This window comes from Nesoenas mayeri (assembly GCF_963082525.1).
Source record: "Nesoenas mayeri genome assembly, chromosome: 1".
Taxonomy (NCBI): domain Eukaryota; kingdom Metazoa; phylum Chordata; class Aves; order Columbiformes; family Columbidae; genus Nesoenas; species Nesoenas mayeri.
Genome location: NC_137541.1, coordinates 64873429 through 64896457, shown reverse-complemented (window position 1 = coordinate 64896457; position 23029 = coordinate 64873429). Strand labels below are relative to the sequence as shown.

The following is a 23029-nucleotide window of genomic DNA, read 5'->3' as shown; positions in this document are numbered from 1 at the left end:
AGTCAACCAATTTAACTGGAGATCTTAATCTTCTTCACGTTTCGACTCATTCCTTCTAATCCTCCCTTGATGAAGTTGATGTTTTCCTGCATGGACTTTTCTCAAAGATAACAAAGCTTTTATTTGTTATAGGAGTCATCACGTCAGTTTTTTGTTGCTGTTGCAACATTCCTGAGTTGTGGCACACATTTTTGGTGGGATGTGATCCACTTGAAAGTGGTATGTGGTGATGGCTTCTGCTTGCATGACAGACATGGGCAAACATCCCTGCCAGCAGCTTCTTTGGAGGAACTGGAGGTGGGGATTGTAGGAATTGAAGCAGTGGTAGGAAAGAGAGGACACATTATCTGGAAGTTTTGGAAATAGGAAGAGAAAGGTGTGTGACAAGAGGGTGAGACAGCAGGGACAAGCAGTCGATCCTAATTGCAAATATAGTCCCAAAAGAGACAGGAATTAGACCTCTCTTGCTAGACAGGAAGTGTTAAGTGTGAGACCCCTGAATTATGTTATGATACCACAGGCTGATGGACTTCTACTTCAAACTCTCAGCCGCAGCTCGTTGCATCCATGGGAGAAGCCAAGAGAGACAGGACTCCCCTGACAAGAACATGAGAGGGGAGCCTCACACATAAAAAAAATAACTTACTTAGATGAATGAGAAATGCAGGTACTTTTACTAAGTGGTAGGTCTGGGGCTACTGCTCTAAGCGGAAAGAAGGCAGCTGGTAGTGAGCCAGGCTGCTAAGCAGCAGTAAAAAATGAAGGAAAACAGAGCTTTTGTTCCCAGCCTGAGTAGCCCTACGCTGGGAGCACTGCCAAGAGCCTGCACGCTCCTTCCCTTTCTCCCTCTAAACATTTATCTACAGGCAAGTGCTGAAGAAGAACACACGGGTGCATCGGTTTTTGAAGTGACTCAATAATCGTCTCCCTCCCTTTTTTAGTGTCTGTCACACACAGATTTCGGGTATTGGTTGAAGAGATGCGGAGCAGCATGGTTCAAGGCTCTGCATTCAGCACCTGGGCCTATGGAGCAGTCTGCCAGGCCCTGGCCAAGAAAAGCGTTAATATTTATCCAGGATCTAACAATGGAATTAGCACCCCTCCATGCATGCAGTTGTAGCTGTAGGACTTGGCCATCAATTCCCATAGGTCTCTCATAGTTTGAAAGCAGGGTCCAACTGAACCTCTTCTCTTCTCTTCTCTTCTCTTTCTCTTCTCTTCTCTTCTCTTCTCTTCTCTTCTCTTCTCTTCTCTTCTCTTCTCTTCTCTTCTCTTCTCTTCTCTTCTCTTCTCTTCTCTTCTCTTCTCTTCTTCTCTTCTCTTCTTCTCTCTCTTCTCTTCTCTTCTTTCTCTTCTCTTCTCTTTCTCCTCTCCTCTCCTCTCCTCTCCTCTCCTCTCCTCTCCTCTCCTCTCCTCTCCTCTCCTCTCCTCTCCTCTCCTACTCTACTCTACTCTACTCTACTCTACTCTACTCTACTCTACTCTACTCTACTCTACTCTACTCTTCCCTGATAGTAAGATGTCAACCTTTCTATTTCTTGACTTTAGTCACCACATGCCAGAGGGTTTTTTTTCTTCTGCCTTTATTAGCTGGTGGTGTTCACGAAGACTTATTGTTCTGATCTCAGAACTTAATCTGCTTTTTGCGGAATTTGTGTCCAAAGACAGTAAAAAGGCCTTTTAATTAATGTATGCTTCAAATACATTCAAAAATACTTTCAATACATGTATGACTGAAGCTGCTACTCTCAAAAAACGTGTGGTGACTTCCTATTGAGTACACCAGATTTCTATGCTAAATTTGTTCTCCTTGAAAGTTTCTATGATGTTGCTTACCTTTTAAAAGGAAGAAGCATGAAAATTAGGTGCAACTATTCCTTTCCGTAATAACTCTGTTTTTTTTCTTTCAACAACAGCTATAGAGTAAAGGTGTTCATATATGGGACATGCTTTCTCCTAAAGCTATTCTTTAAAATGACTTAAAAATCTCATGTTTTTCTCACGCCTTTATCTTTCCACTGCTTATTTCTAGTAGTTTTCTCAGGTACACATACAAAAGCAATCTTGTTCCAGCATTTCATATTCACTTCTATGCTGGGCAGATTTTATATCTGAACAGTCTGTTCAGGTTTGATGGTAAATTAAAAAAGAAAAAAAAAGGAAGGGAAAATTCACCCAAAATTCTGCTGTATTGTGAGGAAAGGTAGGAGCTGATTCCAGTGTCAGTACTGGTTCAGTACAAGATGGTGGTGGTGGGGAAGGTGTTTGCAAAGACTAACTTTAGCCCAGTCAATCTAATCTTCCAGGCTAAATTAGGTTTGTACTGAGACTTTTCCTCAAGAGGATTGTGTCTTTCCAGTGGCTCTGCAGAGAGAATAGGCTCCTGTACCGTGGTTACCCTTTGTGGAGGTATCTATCCGCAAATGCTTTCCTGTGTTTCCACGCAGAGCCAAGGTAGGGGATCACAACAAAGTCACATTCTGACCTTTGTGGCATCTTCCGAATCTTAATGTCAGCAAAGAGGCAAAGGCCTCTAGATCGCAATGTCACAGAAGCCTCATGCCAGGTTAAGGCAGCGCTGCAGCTCGAGTCTCCTGCCTCATATTCCTCTCCCCACATTCCAACCCACTTATCCCCGTGGTTGCACCCCCTGTCCACGCACCACCAATACAGCTGCTGCCTGCTGAACTCCCCTGGGCTAAACCCAGCCTTGGCATGGAGGAAGTCTTAACCTGGACTAACTTTGCTGAAATACATTTTACCACACAGCTGTCTTAATTAAAATTCAGAAAAATAAAGGAAAAGGAAGGAAAGCCTGGCGTGAGGGCAGGGATGAGCAGCAAGGAATGTGTTGCTTTAAGTGTTTCTAAAGCTACAGCCCTTGTTTCTTCAGTGTCTTACAGAACCATGTTTTCCTCCTCCTGTTTGTATATGCCAAGCTCCCTCCTCCTATATTTGTGACAAATGCTGCGCACAGATTTACATCTGGAGGCCAGAACAAGCTGGTCAGAGATATCCGTAGCAGCTTGGAAAACCCAAGGACTTGTAAGAGTCTCTTAAAAGTCCTTAGGATTAGCAGTAAAGTTTACTGTAGGTTGACTGAGGAATAATTTTTTAGTGCATTATTCACCTCCAAGACTAAAATTTTGCCTTTTTCTAGGATTCAGGAATCCCTCTGGGTGAAACTGACATCTCATAACATTTTCTACATTGGAGCCTCAAATGCTTACTGAAAAACATCTTTTAATTTTGCCTTCTCTTCAGCAAAGATCTCGAAGTTTGCTAAAACATTAAACTACAATTTTAATATCCCAAAGGGACGAAGATATCTAGAATACTCATTGCTGTTATGACAAATTCAAAGCTCAACATGTTCTAAATAGGCTGTCAGAGGAGACAAAGCATCCTGCCTATTCAGCTGCATCCTGCTCCTGGAAAATTTTATTTTGCTGTACAATTTTAATTACTCCCTTTGCAGCTACAAGAAGCAGGAGTAAATAGAGAGCAATAGAGAGTTAATGAATAAAAATCAAATAAAGCATTTGAATTCTCTGTGAGAATGGCCTGAGGAAAGATTTGGATGCCTTCATTGAACAATATGGATTTTCATGAAAAACACTAACAGACTATGCTTCAGTATTTCACTGACTTTCTACTCTTCATCTTCTAACTCTAGTTTAATACGTGTGGAATTTTGTAAGGAAGTGGACAGTGGTTAAGTGAAAACACACTGAAAACTAATTCAATGCTGAGAGTGGGATTAATGCATAAAGCACTACTGCAACTTCTGGAATTCTTGCTAAGCCCCAATTTACAATGTATTTGTTCTACTGAAAAAACAAACAAAAAACCAACCCAAAAACTTAGCACTATATTAAGGAATACACAGACAATAAAAAAAAAATTACACATGTATACTGTGGAAGCATCTAAAGCAGAGTTAATATGACCCTTACGTACCTTCAGATTTTCTGCTTGCTACTTTTATTTTTCCTTTTTCAGATAAAAAACCTCACAAGCTCAAAGAAAGGCAATCCTATCAGCTGTGGCCTTTTCCTCACCAAAGGCCTTGATAGCTTAAGGGTTTTCTAGTTCCAACAGTGTCTTAGAAAATAAAACAAATTAAAACAGGGGAATGGAGTGTTCAGAACCACTCAAGTTCAGAGGTGATCTATCAAACCTGAAATCAATGTTTTGGTATCGTGCATAGATCTGGCTGCATAAAGAGACAGTCCCAGCTCATAAAAAGGCTGTTGAACACAACACAACACCAAAAGGCAGACATGAAGTTTCCAGTATTATGTGAGGATCCTCCAGCTTTCCCACGGTGCTGGAAGCCTACAACTATATATCTGGAAAAAGCCTTTTTTCTGAGACAGATACTTCAGTCTGCAGAAGAAAGAAGAGAGAAAGGGGCACTGCACAGTTTTACATTCCAGTGTGACTCCCAGTGCAGCCTCCAATTCCCAAATGCCTCTGAAGAAGCAGATCCTGCCATCTGAAATGGAAACCTACACAACGAGCTTGGTGTCATTTCTCAATGGAATTCTCTCAGTACTTTCCTGTTCCTTGTCATAAAATTGAGAGTTTCTTTCTGAGCCTGTTCTATCTTCTTACCTCTGTTGTTCTTGGTAAGCACACAAGTCAGCTAAAAGAGCACCTCTCTTCTTTAGCAACTACCCTCCTTTTCTCCACCCCACAAAAGGCAGGTTATGCCTCCTGAACAAGTGCAGGAATCCCTTATAGCATAATACAGTGGGAGAAATCCACCTCTGCCAGTGTCACTTGGTGTAGATGTAACCAGAAGAGAGGGCAGCGAGAAGAAACCCTGAATCAGCTCTGTCCTTGTCTGCTTTAAGATAAGCCTCAGCTTGTCAAACGTAGAACCAATACTATCGTTATAAACACTAAAAGTTAACAGATGTTTAAAAAAAAAAAGCCTTTAATTTTTGTAAATGATATGTTTCTCTGAAAAGCAACAAATAAGGATGCTTTTAAAATTTCTGCTTGCCTTTTTTTGTAAATAAAAATGTTTCTCCCATGACTAGAAAACCTACCACAAACACAGCTTGAGATGCTTAATGATTATTTTTACCTACCAATTACAGAAGTTCTACAAGTCAAATGAGGCCTATATATGTGTCCCCATCATCTTTAAATTGTACTCTCTGATAATCCAGCATCAGACACCAATTATTCATGTATTTAGCCTCATACAAACTCTTTTGTGTAGATTCCAATTTCTTCCATGCCAGTTCATTCAGAAATACTACTAATTAACTCAGCAGAAACCCATAAATTATAATGGCTACGGGCTTAGAACTAGGACTTGCTATCTTTAAAGCCTGCCTTTCCCGATATCTGCTCAACATGTTCTTTTCACTGAATCTGCAAGAATTGTAAGCAATTGGGTAACGAAATGGAACTAGAATACAACTTGCTCTCTGTGAGTGTAGGAAAAGTCTGGCAGTTTTGTAGGCATGCGTCTCTTGGGGTTATTACCTTGTGTATAAAGAAAGTAACTCGTGACTTTTTTTAATATTGACTTAGCGGCTTTCCCAAGGAATGTGAGCAAATCCCCTCACCCCTTGCCTCGTCCCTCAAGTCACACTCTTACACTGGAGAAAGGCCAGATGTATGAGGGTGGGGGCAGCTGTTGGAATCATTACAACTATACTAATTGAAACCTGCATCCTAATTTACACTGAAGAACCTTCACAGATGAGGCTACTGAGTTGTGCCTACATCAATGCCCACAGTAGAGTGTACGCTCATTTATGGGTTACTGGTTGGGTTCTCTGTGCCCACAAAAGAAATGCCTCCTCGGCAACAGCTCTGGGTTCCTACACTGTAGTAAACTGGCACTTTAGCAGCAGATGCCAATACAAATATACATAAAATTTATTTCAGTCATTTATTCTAATTGATTTTAAACCTCATGTGTCTTCTGCCAAGTGTAAAAACATTTTAAAGTCATACACATACAAGTGACCCAACAATTCTACATACATAGTTCATGGTACATGAAAACAAACTCAGCACATAGTGGGGATTATCCATTTTATTTTCTTTAGAAATAGATCAATGAAATCACTGTGCTCCAGGAACATACTAAAAAAAAATTAATGGGACTTTTATACCAGGTAGCCTTCCCCTGAACCAATTGTACGTTGCTTATAATAATGCAGATTGGATCTGGAATAATAAAAACATGAATCCAGTGCCACTCCAGAGCTATGCTGATAGCAAGTACATTCACGAACAAACCCGCCCCCCCCAGTTCTTCAAAACACGTGCAGAGTCCCATTTCTACAGCTAAAAATATTCTTGTTAAAATAGAAAAAGATTTTCCTACAAAAATTTGGGGGAAGGTCATGGCATTTAATTTAAACTGCTTTGCAGACAACTAAGTACGATGGTAGGTCGGCCTTCCCAAGACTTTCCTTTCCAAGATTTCACCCGCATTTTCACGTTCCTAAAAATAGTCCAACATTGCCACCCTGCGGTCAGAGGTGGACACGCTCATCGTGACAGATGATGCGACGTCTGTCAGCGAAAATCCACGAGAAATAGCTAGTCAATGAATCATCACCCTGCAAGTAAAAAAGGAAACTGAACTCTGAGAACTGGGTCCTTAGGCAGAGAAAGCAATTCTGAGTATGGACCAATATAAGAAAAATAAGATATTTTGTGATTAAGTCTTCAGTATCGTGATGCTCCTCTCCCTGAAGGCACAATCCACTTCCGCTGCCTTCTCAGTACAGCACGTATTTGCCAACAAGCAAAATCTATGTGTATGCAAAATGCCTAAGACCATTCACTTCTTTAAACGTAAACGTATTTGAAAAATTGGAAACCTTTTTCCTGGAGTTCAGGAAGCAACAGAAATTGAATTTAAAAATCATCTTTCACATAGACTTTTTCATTGCCGCCTTTCTCACGCTGAAGAGATATGCTTCATAAATAATATTTAAGAAGTTGTCATCATTCTGAAAAACAAAACAGGTAATTGTTAGTGCATGATAGGTGTTTTGAGCAAAGAGATTAGAAGGATCTTCTATTTCATGGACCAAATACTTTTCAATCTTACAGTTTTAAAAAGTGAGTAATAGGAAGGCTGTTTTCCTTTACAAAAAAATAGATATTATTTCCGAGCCTTGCTAGTAGCCTTAGAAGAGCTGGATGTGAATATAAATTTTACTGCAGCAAACAGGACTGTATCTCTATAAGAAGTAATGACAACAGAGAAAGCAGACTGTCCAAACTCTGGATTTAACTTGAATCCACCATTCTTGCATGACAATGCAGTGACAGTACAACCCTGTAATTTCTTCTCTTTGGCCTCATTTACTGAGGGATTTCCTTAAGTAGTTTCCACCATTAGGACAGTGATAATTCCAAGCATGTCCAAAAGAACAGTGAAACACTCTGGGTTTTGATCCCATACTAAATCCTACCTAGGCAAATCTTTATATCTTCTTTAGCTCTTTCAGACTTAGTGCTTCTAAATGATGCTGCTCCTTTAGCTCTGATGCTGCTTTAACTTTTTCCTTCTGAAGATTGTTTAGCAAAAGTGGGTTAACCCACATTAAGAAAGAGTGTCCTAGGTAGCTCACATAAACATAGGAGGACAATTTAAATCAAGATATTACTTCAGGAAAATCAGGAGCACCCAAGATTGTAGTTTTATATAATGGAAAATAACAGGTAAGAAACTGGCAGTAAATCATTCCCATGTAATTCAGTTAATCCTAACTACCACCAAGAACAGCAGGGTTAAATATACATTTTACAAGTACAGTTTCAGAGGGTAAAATCCAATTTTCCTTGACTAGTTTTATTTTTAACTTCATATATGGTTTTACTACTGTCTAAATTCTTGAATTATGTAAAGACAGGATAATGTGATATTCTTACGTTTTAATCCCGAACTAAAAATACAGGGAAAAATTAGAAAAGTCTCTAATTTGTTAAAGATGCTATTTTATTTCTGGGTCTATAACTTAAACCACATTTTAAGCAATTCAACATTCCAATAATTACTTATATTTTTATTTCAAAGCCATAAAGACACATAGTTTTGGCCTACAAACTGGATTCTTAAGAACTTGTGTCTCTATTCCTTGTGCTTTGTAGCGAGGTCTTTAGTTACATAAACTCTCAACTTCTACTCTTCAGATATTCATCATATGGCAACTTAAGGAAAAAAACATTCATAACCACTCACATCATTCCAGAGCAGTAAACAATCATCTCATACATAATATTATTAATGCTTTCTTATACTTAAACCTGTAAAACTGTAGCAAAAGGAATTTTAGCATCTGAACTAGAGAATTACATTGTATAAACGGAGCTAGTATATTTTTAGGTTATCTAACCTGTATTTTAAAGTTGCTCACGCTCATCCTGCAATTTTAATTTCCCATCTGAGCTCCTCTTACTGCTAACACACATCTCTGAAACATGTGGCAGCTAGGATAATCACTCATTATTTATCCTCAGCTAAAAGTATAATAGATGTCTCTCTAGCTCATAGGACAAGCTTATGAAGCTTTCAGTCATCTTTGTTCTTTTCTGTCAAATTTATTATCTTTCCTGAACTCAAAATCAGATGCATTAATCAAAATCCAGCTAAGCCAGCAGTGTGCAAGGAGAGGCCATCACATCCCCAGTCTATGTCATAGCGCCCCGTTAACATGCAGCCGTACTTAGCACAAATTCCAACAGATATTTTAATTATTCATTTAGCCTCTAGACTGGCAGACGTGGCTGATTGTAGGCTGCTTATATCAAAATGGGAATCTGGATTTTAAGCAAAGTAGGAGAATTCTTGGTGCTTTACCTGGATCAGGTGTAGAAGCGTTTCCTGCAGCTGCATCTTCGTCATCGAGCTGCTGTTGACCACAGATGTCTCGGGGGGTTGCAGAGGCAGGAGAAGGGCAGCTGAGCCACCAGCAGGTTCTTGGTTTGCTGTTGGCAACCGCCCACCTTCATTTGCTTTTGGTGGAGCAGGTGCAGACTGAGTGAACACCATTGGGGACATCAGCAAGGTTGGAGTCACAGTGGCAGGAATGCGTTGAGGTGAGATTACCTGTTCATATAAAAATAAAGTCATCAATTAAACCTATCTACTTAATTCTATGGGAATAAAGATGATGAAGACCGCGGACCAATTGGCAACAGGTACAGAGGCTGCTGAAGATTGACGGAGTTCTGTGAAACTCCAGTTCAGGACCACCCATATGATTTATTTCCAGATTAAAAGGTTTTCCCTCCAATTTGAGACCGCAGCAATGGATTCAAGCATGATTAAGTAGGCAAACAATCTAAGGATGAGAGCATTTTATTCAAGAAATCAGACTACTATTAAATATCAATACTGTTAGAGAGTACAGCTATAAAGTCGTCTACACAGGAACAGTAAATTGTTAAATTTAATCTTGGAGAAAATGCAAATACCACTATTAAAGATTAATCTTTGTACCTAATACTAGAAAGTATTATCTAATTATAACTTTCAAATTACTCTATATATATTTTCTTCTCATTTTACTTGAGGAGAAGGAAAAGAAAACAGAGATTAAGTAATTTATCTAAAGAGCTACAGTGAGCTGGTGGCGCTGTCAGAAACAAAACCAAACCCTAACCAACACACAGCTGACAAAATCAAGGCGGTTCTAAAAGAGAAGAAAAACCTTGTTGCTGCAGTAGTCCTGCAGGTTCCCTCAATATCATAGCCATGTCAACCTGCAAATATAGGTGTCAAAGAACTTTTACTTTTAAATTCTGTAATGTATCTCGGAACACTAAAATATCCAGGAAAAGCAAATACTATCAGATACAATATACAGCATAGCAGAAAGTTTATTCTCTCTGTTTGCAGATATTGGAGCTCTCTCCAGATAATTCTAGTAATAAATCTTAATCCTAATCACCCATCTCCTTGCTATTCAAGTATCCGATCTTCTCTTTTTCAAAGAATAGAACATACAAAGGAATTAGTATGAGCTCAGCAAAGCTCCTTTCTTTTGGGCTGGAGCATGATCTACTGCTCCTGTGTGAGGGTGAAAGGCTACTGCATCACTTCACTGCATGCCCTGGCTTACATTTGAATTCTGAAGAAAAATTTAAAACAAGTAAATAAAACTGAAGTTTATCTCCTAGGTGTGCAAAACAATGTAGCTTAATATTAAATAACATTCATATTTGTGTAGCTTGTCTTTATCCTGCTTATGATTGTTCTAGCCAAGACATTTCTAAACAAGAAACAGAAAGAAATGAGGAGGACTGAGATCTCATGATATTTTATGCAAAATTTAAGGAAGTAGAAAGACTAGGGGTCAGGAAAGGCTCATGGATATTAGAAAGCATGTACTACACACCTAATGCAAAAATAACCCAGTACACACTTTAGGTAAATGCTGTTTCAGTTTCTTAAATACAGAGTACTGCTTAAAAATGAAAGTCTCGACCTAGAGCTTTTTTTTTTGTAATCATAACAGAAATCGTAAAGTCTGTGTTATATACTCTTGAATGAGTTAAGGTATTCCTAACTCATTGTAGGTTTGCTTCAGACAGTAAGAGAGTGCATATATTTGTGCACCTGTGCTTGAAAAACAATGCTCATTTTAGAAGAAAAGCCATGTGAGGTCCAAAGTGACACCTCTATGGAGCGAGACCTTCACACTGTGCACAGATGTTCTCCTGTGAGAAGATTGTTCTCCTGCCTGTGGAAGATTGACTAAGTCCAGACACAGCACTTCTGCTCTACTCCTCCATGCAGCTGAAGTAACTTGTCTTTAATTCAAGCAAAATTGGCAGGGTTTGCTTAAATCAGATGATTCTTCCTAATGCGATGTAAAGAATGCATATACAAGCTGCTCTCCAAGGGCAGGAACCTCCAGCAAAGGGACGGTGGTGAGCAGCTGGAGAGATAAACTGTCCCACCAATACAGCTGAATTTACCACAGACTATGTCAAAGACCGAGATGACACATCCTTCGAAATCCAAAGACATTTCTCTCTGGAGTCCAAGTCAAATAAACAAAACTCAAGACAAACTGTGCTCTTAATAATATAACAGTTATTACTGTCAAACACGTATAAAGTTGTGGTTTAAAAGACACATGAAAAATAGTGTTTTTCTGGGATAGAAATGGCTTTTTGGTAGGACTTGCCAAGTATATGGAAGCTATATGGAATGAGCAATATTGCCATCTACTGGTGACACAGCTAATATTTACAGGCTACTGCAGAACTTTTGTGTCAGAAGAATAGAAAATAAACGCATCCATTTTTTCAGGGCATAGCATTTGTTTCTGTATGCAAACATTAAAATGTATTTTTTGCTAACAGTTTGTGCTCATAGCTTCTGCCATTTAACAATCTTTTACATACACAACCTGGTTTTTTTCAAAACACAAAAGGCAAATTTTCATTTTAGGTTTAGTTCACCTCACCTTCAGTCACTAGGAAAACTGACACCTACCCAAAAATGGGATGCTGATCTTGGCATTACTGGTGCAATTCTGCAGCACCATACTTTTGCTGAAAGCACTGAAAAGGCTCCGTAGGGACAGAACAGCCTTTGGGGCAACTTGTAGCTTTAAGTAATTTCACACAAGGAATAACAGCCCTTCCAAAAGGCTGTTCTTTCTTCTTTCCCACAGAATCTAATCTGAGTTGCTTGTTCATCCAGCTTCTGCTGAATTATCTTCAGCTTTATCAGGTCAACACTTACATCTCTGAGACACTAATAACAGAGTAGAGGGTCTACCATCATCGACGAAGTACAAACAATGAAAAAATGTGCAAAATAACCATTGCAGCATATAGTATTCCTTCTCTGAAGCACAGACACGCACTAAGATATCTGTTTGATATTCTGCATGGCTGCTGGCAGCTAGATGACAGGATAGCTGGCAAATTCACATAACACCATGAACTAAGGAATGTATCGGATCTCCTGTAATGCAAACTGGCACCCTCTGTTGCTTCTGAGGCTTGTGGAATCCCACGTGCACCAAGTGCTCCTCTGGAATATCTAACTGGTTTTAGTGGCATTACTTAAAACCGAGAACATTTAATGTAAGAATGGTTCAAGAACCTTAAGGACAGTTAGTACTAAAATAAAGCCAGCTACAATGCTAACATTGCTTTGTCTGTCAAGTTTAATTCAGAATTTTTAAATCAACCTTTAACTACAGAATCTTAAATTGCTTTTCAAAACAAGTTTATTGTATCTATTGCATTCCTCCTGTACATGTTTACAATCTCATGTCGGAGAACAATTAGAGAAGTAATGGTGCAATGCTCACACCAAAAATATTAGGTACTGTGCATATATTCAGAAGAAGTAATGTTACGTACAAAATACATTCTTGATGGAATATGCTCCAAGAAATGAGAAAAATGGGCTGTAAGATAAGTGGCCTTCTGAAGAAAAGATAAATTTGTGTCAAGGTTATTGGAAGCACTTTTAAAACCATAACTCTGATTAACATAAACACTTAAGCGTGCATGTATCTATAATCAGGATAACTCATGCCTAACACTAAGCATATGCTTAAAAGCCCACTGCAGATTAATGCTTTTTTATTGCATCTTAAGCACACGTTACTCACTGTCTGCATTAGAAATATTTCACAGAATAGGGCTGGCACCAGACCAGATCGAATGCTTCCATGTATTATTCTTCAGTGCCTTTTTTTTTTGGTAACTGGTCTCTTCCTTTCCATGTGGGAGATCAGTTCTTACACCATATGGAGATGCAGCACAAGCCAATTTAAACTTGGACTTGTAATGTGTCAATTGTGGAAAAGACTATTGCTTTCTTTTTCTTAATGCTGCTGATGGATCTAGTGTGTTCCTTTAATATGATTTTTCCAACAACAGACACTGTCCAGATACCTTTCTATTCCTGTCAGACGTTTTCGAATTTGCTTTCTCTATGCTGAATTGTAGTAAAAGCAGCAATACCGAAAGATAAATAATTACAGAGAACAAACCTTTTGCTGCATTTGTTGTCAGAATCTGCTTTGATCAATTTTGCATGAGCATGTGCAGATATATTTGTGCCAATTCAATTTCACTCGAATGTCTGTGTTTGTCTGCAGGCACGGCAGCACTTAAAGCCTTTGGTATACAGCAAGGATTGTATTATGAAAAGATTAATGTTGGTTTTAAAAGTTGTTTTGAATTTTTATTTTGTTATTTTATTTCAAAAGTAGGAATATCTCATGTGGCTACTTCATGGCATTCTACAGACTCAGTCCTTCGTTTTTAGCCCCCTCCTCTGCTGTTGTTGTTGTTGTTGTTGTTGTTGGCAATCTGCTGCATGTAAAAGAGGCCATTCCTTCCAGATTATACAGCTCTAGGTGTCTTAAACAATAATTAGTCATATTTTCATTACCATTTTTATTCTATGTATTAAGTCTCATTAACAATACTAAATGTGCCAGAAGAACTGCATCTAATACTGTTTTGACAGCAGCTGTTGCTGTGTCAGCCCATAAAACCACTCCTAGGCAGGCTCAGTCTACCCAGTCTGCTCACAGCCACGCAAAGTGAGACTGGGAGTCTCCTTAGTTACCTCTTCTAATTTTTTTAAGGCAAACTTGCAGCAATAATTGCAGTGAATGAGACTTGTTCCAGTGAAGGTTTTTGTCTTATCTCAAGCTACTGTTCTACTCGTACTCAAGCATAAAATCATTGAAATTGCGTTATGTCAGACTTCAGTAATTCCCTTCCCATATTGCAAGTAATGCTGCCATCATTTTCTTTTTCAAATATACACAAAGTCATTAGCCGTATCAGTATCAATATGGATTTTTCATTTGAAAATATATCAGCATATTTACCATTTTCTATTTATGCATATTGGCACTTGCCTCATTTCACTTTTACCTTCAAAGCAGGAATGCCTTATGTCTCCAAGCTATCTACATCTACCAGTGAAATCAGAGAATTTAATTTATAATAGGCAAATTCCATTCCCAGTGAAAAGAGAAGCACATTTTTTGTGACTCTGGATTCTCTTTTTATTCATTAGTACTCCACTGGAAAGTCAGAATACCATCTGTAAACAGCTGATCCTGAATAATTTCAATGACTAATCCCCCTCAAACTCTTTCACACAGATTCAAAGGCATGCCGCTTTAATTAAAATAATAAAAATAATGATGGCTATTTGCTATATCAAATTCATCTTCCTTCCAGAATGAGAAATCTTGACCTGTCACAGTGTTAGTGACAGATGTGGCCCTTAATGGTTAAATGACTGTTTCAGCCTCTTCACGTGTAGGACAACTTTCTAGAATAAGGAGGATTCTTGGAGCATGCTGAAGTATTCTGTAGTCTTTCACTCAGCTTTTAAAGAAGTTGCAGCAGAAAAGCAGCTTTTGAACTTTACACTGAAAAGGTGAATGTTTTATCATTTGGATAAGTAACTTCTAACTCCAATACAAGTCAGACTCCAGTGGAACACAAGTCCTGTGGACAGTTTGTCCACACTACAGGAAGTTAAAAAGGGCTGAGATGCTCGCTCATCCCCAAACAGGACATTTAAAGATGTTCAAGTGCAGAAGATCCTACAGAGAATGAAGCTGTTAACAAAGACAGCAGTTGTCCAGGATGGGACATTTTGAAATTGCACATGATGCTTTTCTGAGGAACAGAAAAATACACTCATGAGAGACACAGAGTCTACTGTTATCTCTCGAAATTTTAAGAGACCAATCTGACTTTTAAGGTCACAATTGCCAGAGTTAATGGTTTTGGGTTTTTTTGACAGCATTCAGGCACAAAATATTTATTTCAAAATAACAGATAGCAAAAAAAAAAAAAAAAAAAAAAAAAAAGAAGCTAATGAATGTAGAAGTAGCAGTTACAGTACAAGACAATTAATTCAGCAATACACAAATACTTACAAAATCTGTTAGAAAACAACTGACCTTTTAAGCACCTTTAGCATTCAAAGGAATGCATAGCTACACAGAGAGAGCTATGACTAATTTTATAAGAAAAAATAATTATGAAACCTGAAATATTACACTCAATAACCAGCAATTACACAGAAGAACTTGAGGCCAAGTACAGCAACTGAAAACTAGGTGAATTCTCAAAGTCTCTGGAAAAACCCAAGACTGCAGTATTTTTGGTCATTATTGAAATGCGAGAGATGTAGCCTTCAGTATTTACAGTATCACAGCATGGTAAATCATAACCTACTTGATGTTATTACATTAGCACCCACAAAATTAATTAAGTGCCAAAAGTAGTAATACAATAACAAGAATATACCTGTCAAAACAAAGACTAAGATTAGGAAACTCTGAGTTCAAAAGATTGCTAGATTTTTTAAAACTCATTTTAAATTTGGAAGTTGCCCATTTACCTGAAAGAGCGAGCTCTGTTTTTCCGTACCCGGTGCCTTCTCTATCCAGGAATCCAGTGGTTTCAGTGTGTTGGTATTCTGAGTAACAACAGGAAACTTAGCTGCCAAGGTTGGTCTGCTGGATACATGCAACTGTTGCTCTTGCTGCACAATCTGGAGTTTTTTCAATAACTCTTGAGGTGAAATCACCCCAGAAGTAGCTGCTTGATTGCCAGAGAGAGAAAGTGGCTGTCTGGGAAGTTTGGATTGTTCTTTACCAAGTGTTTGAGACTCTAAAGTCTGGCCCGGTAGGGAACCATTGAAATACACCAAAGGTGGCTGGTTCATATTGTTTACTGGTGCTGCCGGTGCTCCAACAGCAGCAGGAGTCCTGCTGAACACAGAGGCTGTCGAGTTCACAGATCCTGTTGCACTGGGCTCCATCTTAGTCACTGACCCTGACTGACTCTGTAATTTCTGCAACAAGCTCTGAGTGCCAGCAGTATCCTGAACCACGTGAGACGTCGCAATGCTGTGAGAAGTCACAGGTTGGAAGAGCCCTGTGAAAGCCTCACCCACAGGGTGGATATTGCCATTTTCACAGAGTCTGTTCTCGGGAAACTCAGCGAGCGGGTGAAGGTCTGTCCCACGCACCATGAGCTTCTGAATGGCGGGGCAAAGCTGCTTCTCGGCAGAGGGCGAATGCCTGCTGGGTTCTTCGTAGGACAGGGACCGTACCACACCCTGCCTCACAGGAAGATTCTCTTGATGCTGTTTATTAAGTGAGTCTGAGACATCTGGCTTTTCTTGCTTTCCAAACAGTGCTGTCAAAGACAAGTGCTGCGGTTCAGGATCCACATTCTGTGAGGGCACAAATGAAAAAAGTAAGCGCAGTTCCCTCAGGCATAAGTTACATTAAGCAGTGATAATATTTAGCCAGCAGATTTCACGGAAAAGCCAAGAAAACAGCTATGTTCTTTTCTCCTAAGAGAATTTTAAATAGTTTTGTCACATAGGAAGGGCAAGAAGACAGTTGTCAAGTTGCTAATGTGGGAGAAAACCACTGAATCTGAGATTTAGCAGTGGCTTCACTTTAAATGCCATGAAAGAGCATCTTCCCTTTCAGCCATCCATACGATATTAGCAAGAGACAGAAATCTCCCCTTGTGTAAAGCAGGGCCACTTCTTGTGCATCTTCCTGTCACAAATTAATTCAGTTTCTAGGATTTTCCAGTGTGATTCAGCTTAACTATATATCAAGATACTTTTCTTTATTTAGATTAACTAAATTCACCTAAAGGAAAAGAACACAAAAAATGTGGTCCAGCAACTGACAACCGACCAGCAGCTCTTGGTTGCATCAGTATAGTATGCCTGCAATTCACATGCTTCCACATCATACGGTGGAGGTTGGAAGCTTTTTTAGAAAACAGATTTGTTTTTTATTAAAGTAACTCCTTACGGTGGTTCCTCCTCAAATTCTGGCACTCACCTTCTGACTCAAATAAATATTCCTACATGGCTCCTCAATTGCAGCAGCACTAGTCAGAAAACACACAAAGTATTTTACCTTGCTTTGCTGAGATATTCGTTGATGCTGGTTTTCACTTGGCTTCACTGGAATCGGTTTAATTAGGTTGGGGTTGTTATAGATTGCAGAAGAACTGGTTATCTGTTTTGGTTCTGAGCAGGTCTTACACTGCAATAGAAAGGAAGTATTTTTTAGTAAGCAGGACAATATCTTTTCCTGTAGTTCTCAACTATAGTAAAATCCAGACATAGCCACGTACTCAATAACTAAAAATATTAGTTGCAGCACTGATTATGAAATGTTATGCTACTGAAGGAACTATAAGAACTACAACCTAATTTTCTAAAACCACAAGGCACACGTAAAAATAAACACTCGATTCCAAGACTCCCTGAGTATAAGGCCTTCTTCTAATTTAAATCTCAGTTCCCTTTCTTACCTTCTGCTTTTGCAGCACTTAAAAAAAAATATTAAAAAGCACCATAGAAACCAAGCAACAGACATGTTTTTCCCGCATCAGTAGGCAGCTAGAAGTAGTTTAGATACATGGAGTATTAAAGTGCCCACAAAGAACATTTTAAATGCTCTGTCTTAAAAGCTGGAATTCTAACTCAAACTCTTTTACATAAATATTCCACATTGTGCGGACTTGGAGGATGCATTTATCTGCACAGATAAATAATTAAAGGTTTAATCAATTTGTAGAATCAGTAGATCTTCTGATTAAATATGACAGGATTAATAACAATATTTATAAAAAGATGGGCAGACACTGATGACTAAAAGTGATCAAGGACATGGAATGACTAACAAGAAGAGAGAAGTGCATGATTTAATTCAGAAAAAATGCACAGAAAATGCTGCATGAAAGAGAAAATAAATGGAATAGGAAAATGTCTTATTTACACTGTGCAAAAAATAAGAATATACTCAACGAAACTAAAAAAGCATTGTGTATACAAGGAATGCTATTGTCAGTAGGAAACAAACCAGCATATTGCAAGTCATTGTCTCTTGATACAACTAAATCCAAGAAACCAGAAGGATTTTTAAAAGAATTTTTAAAGAAAAAGTTAATCCTATCTAACAAGAATATTTATAGTTAATTACCTGAATTTGATGGGCCCTAAATTTTATGACACAGGACTAATGGTTGCATAATGAATGATTACTTTTGGTTTCTCATTCTTTCCTCCCAAGGTCTCAGTCCTGCCCATTACTGGGGTCAGAACTCTGGACTGGACAGGCTGACATCAGGACACACAGTGAAGTCACTGCTGTGCAACTGTGAAAATGTCAGCGTCCTTTCCAGAACTTTTTGAGACAAACTCATTAGGATGCAAATGTGTTAGGTGAGAAAATAACCCCCACTCTCAAATACACAGAATTTGTCATTTAATCAATTTCTGGCACCTACTGCAACAGTGAACAGAAACACTGGTTCTAGGGCTGCTCTGCAGAACAGAACTTGAACTCTCGAGGGGACTCAAGGGGCTCTAGGAGGTTCTCAATGCCCTCTTTGCAACACTTGTCTCTGTCCCTGGAAATATTTAGAACTTGACATAACATGGCCCTGAACAACCCACTTCAGCTAATTTTGCTGTAAACAGGGAGGCTGGACTAGACCATCTCCAGAGGTCCTTTCCAATCTCAATGATTCTTTGAGTCTCTGCTGAAAAATGATCTCATGGGTATTTGGACAGCCAAGGGCTTCTGCAAGGAATTTCTGAAGGCACAATCTTGCGAAGTAGAAGTGTAGTCATGTACCTGGCTTTCTTCTTTTGTATGACAATTTTTGGTTCAAATGTTGATCTTAGAAAGAACTTTAATGCATGCACAGGCAATCATGCCATCAGTCGGTTAGCTATTCATTTTGAAGAAAAAATAAGCATGTCTCTCCCCTTTCCTGCTCCACCCCTACTACATAAAGTGAGAAACTTCCTCAAGCACTAGACTGGAAAAAACATGAAGAACAAAGTACTGACTTTGCCAACAATGCAGAGCTTCACAGTAAAACTTAATTTCAGTTAAATATAAAACCACATAGCAAGCACCTCATGGCTAATCTCAGCAGGCCACATTCACCATGCAAATATTTTAAAACTCAGCAACTTTTTTTGCCCTCTCTGGAAAAACTAAAAAACAAACAAACAAATAATTTTACTAGTATGCAGTTTCTCATTCACCAGAGCCTTGCTACCCATCTCACAGTGCAGTGCAAGTTTGATGGCTCAAGACGTCCCAAAATTAAAATAAAGAGCTAAGTCCAGAGAGTACTCATGGTAAGCCAAACAGTTTTCTTTTAAAGCTAGTCCATACTTATCGCCCTTCTCTATGATTCAAAGCCTGATTAATGGAAACCCTCAACAGGAATCTACACTTAAGTTTCACTTTTTCTAAGCAATTCATATTTAAAATAGCTATGAATGGATTGCCTTGAAAAATCAGAACAGAAAGAAGCCATGAAAAAACAGTGTAGAAGACAAGCCTGTAACACTAACATAATTAAAGCTTTTACGTGAAGGAAAAGTTTTCTTTCCATTTACTAGCTCTGAGTTAAATTTATCAATGCACTACTCAAACAAATTTTCTTAGGTTCTTCTGAGCTTGAATTTGAGTAACTTAGTTTTTTGTTGTTGTTTTCTACAAGCTTTATTTTCACATCATTTCAAGGCAGTTCATATGGACTCTCAACATTGCCCTAGTATTGAGACTTCTGCAACCTCACCAACCTTTTAAAAATTTTAAATACAGTAGGTCAAATGACTGAATTATTCTTAAATCATTTTCCCATCTAGTTTCTGAGTGGTGACCTAGCTTGTCCCTCATTTACTTAAAGACAATTAAGCATCTTGCCTAGTTAATTATCAGGTGGAAGCTTTTTTTTCATAGTCCAAATAAGTGCTTCCTATAGCCCCTTTTTTATCTATACTAAAACAAGTGAAGATAATCCTACATGATACTACATAGACCAAAACCACATGTCAGTAAGATTAAGTAGCTTTTATTCTCCCAAACTTTTCCCTTTGTAATGATGCTGTGTTTTCTTCAATATACCTCCTTATTGATATTTTTCAGCATAGCTTTTTGGGCAAAAAACATATAAGGACATACTTAAACTTTTTTCTTTAACATGATAGATACTCTTGTATGTTTCACCATGAGTTTTGCAGAATTTAAATAATACTCGTATTTCCCCAGGCTATTTCAATAGGCTGAATTCTTCAGAAACCATGAGAACCTTTGATTCTACTGCCCTATGCTGCCTGCTCACAAAACCAAGCATTTAAAAATGAGGCGAGAAGCATTAGAGTTTAACAGAATTATTACTATATAAGCATTTGTCAGATCAAATTCCTCAGCAAAATGTACAGCAGCATACACAAAGGCCTATAGAGAATGACATTGACCTGACCTGGTATCATTCCCATGGTTTGACAACATGGCTACTAGGCTGGTATCGAATACAGAGAAGTATGCTGAAGAGAAAAAAAAGCCTGTGATGGTTTTGAAGAAATCTGTAACTATTTGAGCTCAAAATATAAGGTCATTTTGGGAGATGGGTAGCTTGGCCTTGCCGATGAGTAAGTTGGGAGCAGCGGCATGACATTTTAAGCAACTGTCAGGTGGACAGGTAAAGAAGATTTCAGATGCCATCAACATCAAATATGAAGGAACAACATGAAAGAAATGTCACCATGCTCTTTAGTGATAAAACCAGAAGGGTACTCATCAGCCACAGCATTTGATGATTGCTACATCTTGCTTCACACGGGTCTGTCCCTTAGTCACGTGTCTTGTTCAAAGCTATGCTCCTGCAAAAGGTGCATCAGAAATCAAAAGGTTCTAAGATCAAGTCAAAGAAAAGCTAAGCAACACTGGAAAAAATATATGTCAATGAAAAAGAATAAGACCATGACTGAGGTTGTTTTGGCAAGTTTGGTGCAGTCAGAGACATTTGAGACAAACAACTGCTCTGTGTTGTGAGATTTTTCACAGCCTACCTGCACAATATGAAGTTCTAGCTGAACAGAACGTTATCAAAGGAAACAGATAACAGACAAGCGTCAGACCTCAGTATTGCAGCTCTCCTGAAGCAAATACCATGTCACATCCCCATCTCATACTCTGTAGCGTAAACCTGACTTTGAGACATATAAGCTGCTAAGACCTGTTAATTACCAGGAGGAGATGCTAGAAAGTCTGTTACAAGGAAAGAAGGTCAGCCAAGAGCTGATGGAACTTAGAAGAGCTTTGTAGATAGATGACTATGCTGAAAGAAATGGACTTTGAAGCTGTCGGAGCTAAAAAGCCCCGGAAACTGGACATTTCTACCTAGCTGATGTAAAGCAGCCACACAATGACATTAATGTACAGTCACATGAAGATGTCCAAGGTGTTTGCAGAAGAGAGGAACTAAGGAGGATGAGAACTTTCTCAAAGAAGATCAGTAGCAGCACGGATTTCCAGTCAGAGCCCTACTGAAGTGAGACATGCAGAACCAATTCAGGCTGTTTAAGAATAGTAGAGTAGACTCTGCATCATCCAGGCTGTGCATGACACAGTGCCCTTGGGAAAGCTCGGCCTTCTGAGTCTACTGTCAAGTGTCTCATGCAGTTAACAAATCAAAAGCTAAAGTACCATCAGAACATTTTACTGAAAGAAAGTGAAGAAGCAGTAAAAGAAGAGAAATAGAAGTCCAGAGGCCATGCTTGTTTGCTACCAGAAATTACATTCTTATCAAATGGTTGTGTGTCCTTAGTAATGACGAAGGAAGCTTCAGTTATTCTGGGCACATCAAGTAGACACAGGACGCCCACTTAACGTGATCTTTAATAAATCAAATATGGTGTAGTAATGGGTAGATGATGTAGAAGAACTGTGCACCTAAAACAAAAGCTTGTCCTGTAGTACAAGGCAAGGCACAATGGGTAAGAGAAACATATATTTTCATGCTTGGTTCTGTACCCTAGCAGCTCTTCAACTGTTTATCTCCCCAGCTATCATTATGAGGACTGTTATCACTTCTTCTTACCAGAGATCAAGAGAAGACAAGAATGTAAGTAGCATATTTTTCAAAAAATACTTTAGTCATTTAGCAACTTAAAGCTCCATTAGCATTAAGAAAGGGAAGGGGGAGCCCATGTATTTTCTTTTACACATAACCTCTAAATGTGTAACTTAATTTGGGAATAAGATATGCCCTTCAAAGTCAGTCACACTCTTAAAAGAAATTCTCATCACAAGACTTTAAAATTGAGCAAAATTCCTTAGACGCTTTGAAAATTGATGTTCTTATTCTACAGTTTCCAACACTTTAAAGCACCCTCTTCTCCAAAACCACACAGAATTCAAAAAGAGAACAACATATTTCGTAACTCATTTCAGCACATCAGCATTGTAAGTTGTAAGACATACACTGGCAAAGAAGTAGATGTCATAAAGCAGCCAAAAAGCACGACTGCTCTGAAACATATTGGCATTACATACAAAAATGGTTGTCATTGCCTTTATTTGTCATACCCTTCTTGATTTTGGTATTACTAACAAAGCAAGAAAACACACATTTCCAGTTCTTAAGAGTCCAGATACTCCTAGCACTCCTGTGCCACATGAAGAGGAAGTTTTCATGTTATTTCCTTAGCAATCCCTTAAATACAAGAAGATTAAAGATGAAGTGAGAAGCAAATTTGCAAAAGATCTTATCTGAAGGGAAAGAATTCAAAAATATTATTTAAACAGCAGGTCTTCTAGAATTTCCTCTCCTTTGTCTTGATTTTCTGTGTGCTCATGTAGAAATGGAAGGTAACTTTTTTTTAGATGCATTACCTCCTACTCATAGAATCCAAAGACAGTCTAATATTTCTCCAGTTTTCCATTCACAGTAGTTTAAGGTTATTCAATTAAAACTGCTTAAACATTTCATAATATCTCAAATCACACTCTTATGTCAAGACTAGGTACTGATTCAGTATTAAAACATAGAAAAAATAGCAGGTTTTGGAGGTGTTTGTCCAATATAATGCATTAAATCCCTATTACGAAAAATACTAGGCCCTAAGCTTCAAAAGAAGCTATAGCACAACTAGGAGGGCTACACTAAACTCAAATAGTTTGCTATT

The 23029-nt window shown here is 38.5% G+C and overlaps 1 protein-coding gene across 1 annotated transcript in view; it reads right to left on the bottom strand.

Moving 5' to 3' along the window:
• Positions 1-6908: 6908 nt before the first annotated feature.
• The window catches only part of DCP1B (decapping mRNA 1B), a gene marked incomplete at both ends in the record, with an annotated part of 44551 nt that continues 28430 nt past the window's right edge, over positions 6909-23029 (bottom strand). The window contains 4 exons of the mRNA XM_080351377.1: positions 6909-6989; positions 8846-9094; positions 15398-16237; positions 16947-17075. Of these exons, the coding sequence (XP_080207503.1) occupies positions 6909-6989; positions 8846-9094; positions 15398-16237; positions 16947-17075 (1299 nt within the window). The remainder of the gene's footprint in view (positions 6990-8845; positions 9095-15397; positions 16238-16946; positions 17076-23029) is intronic.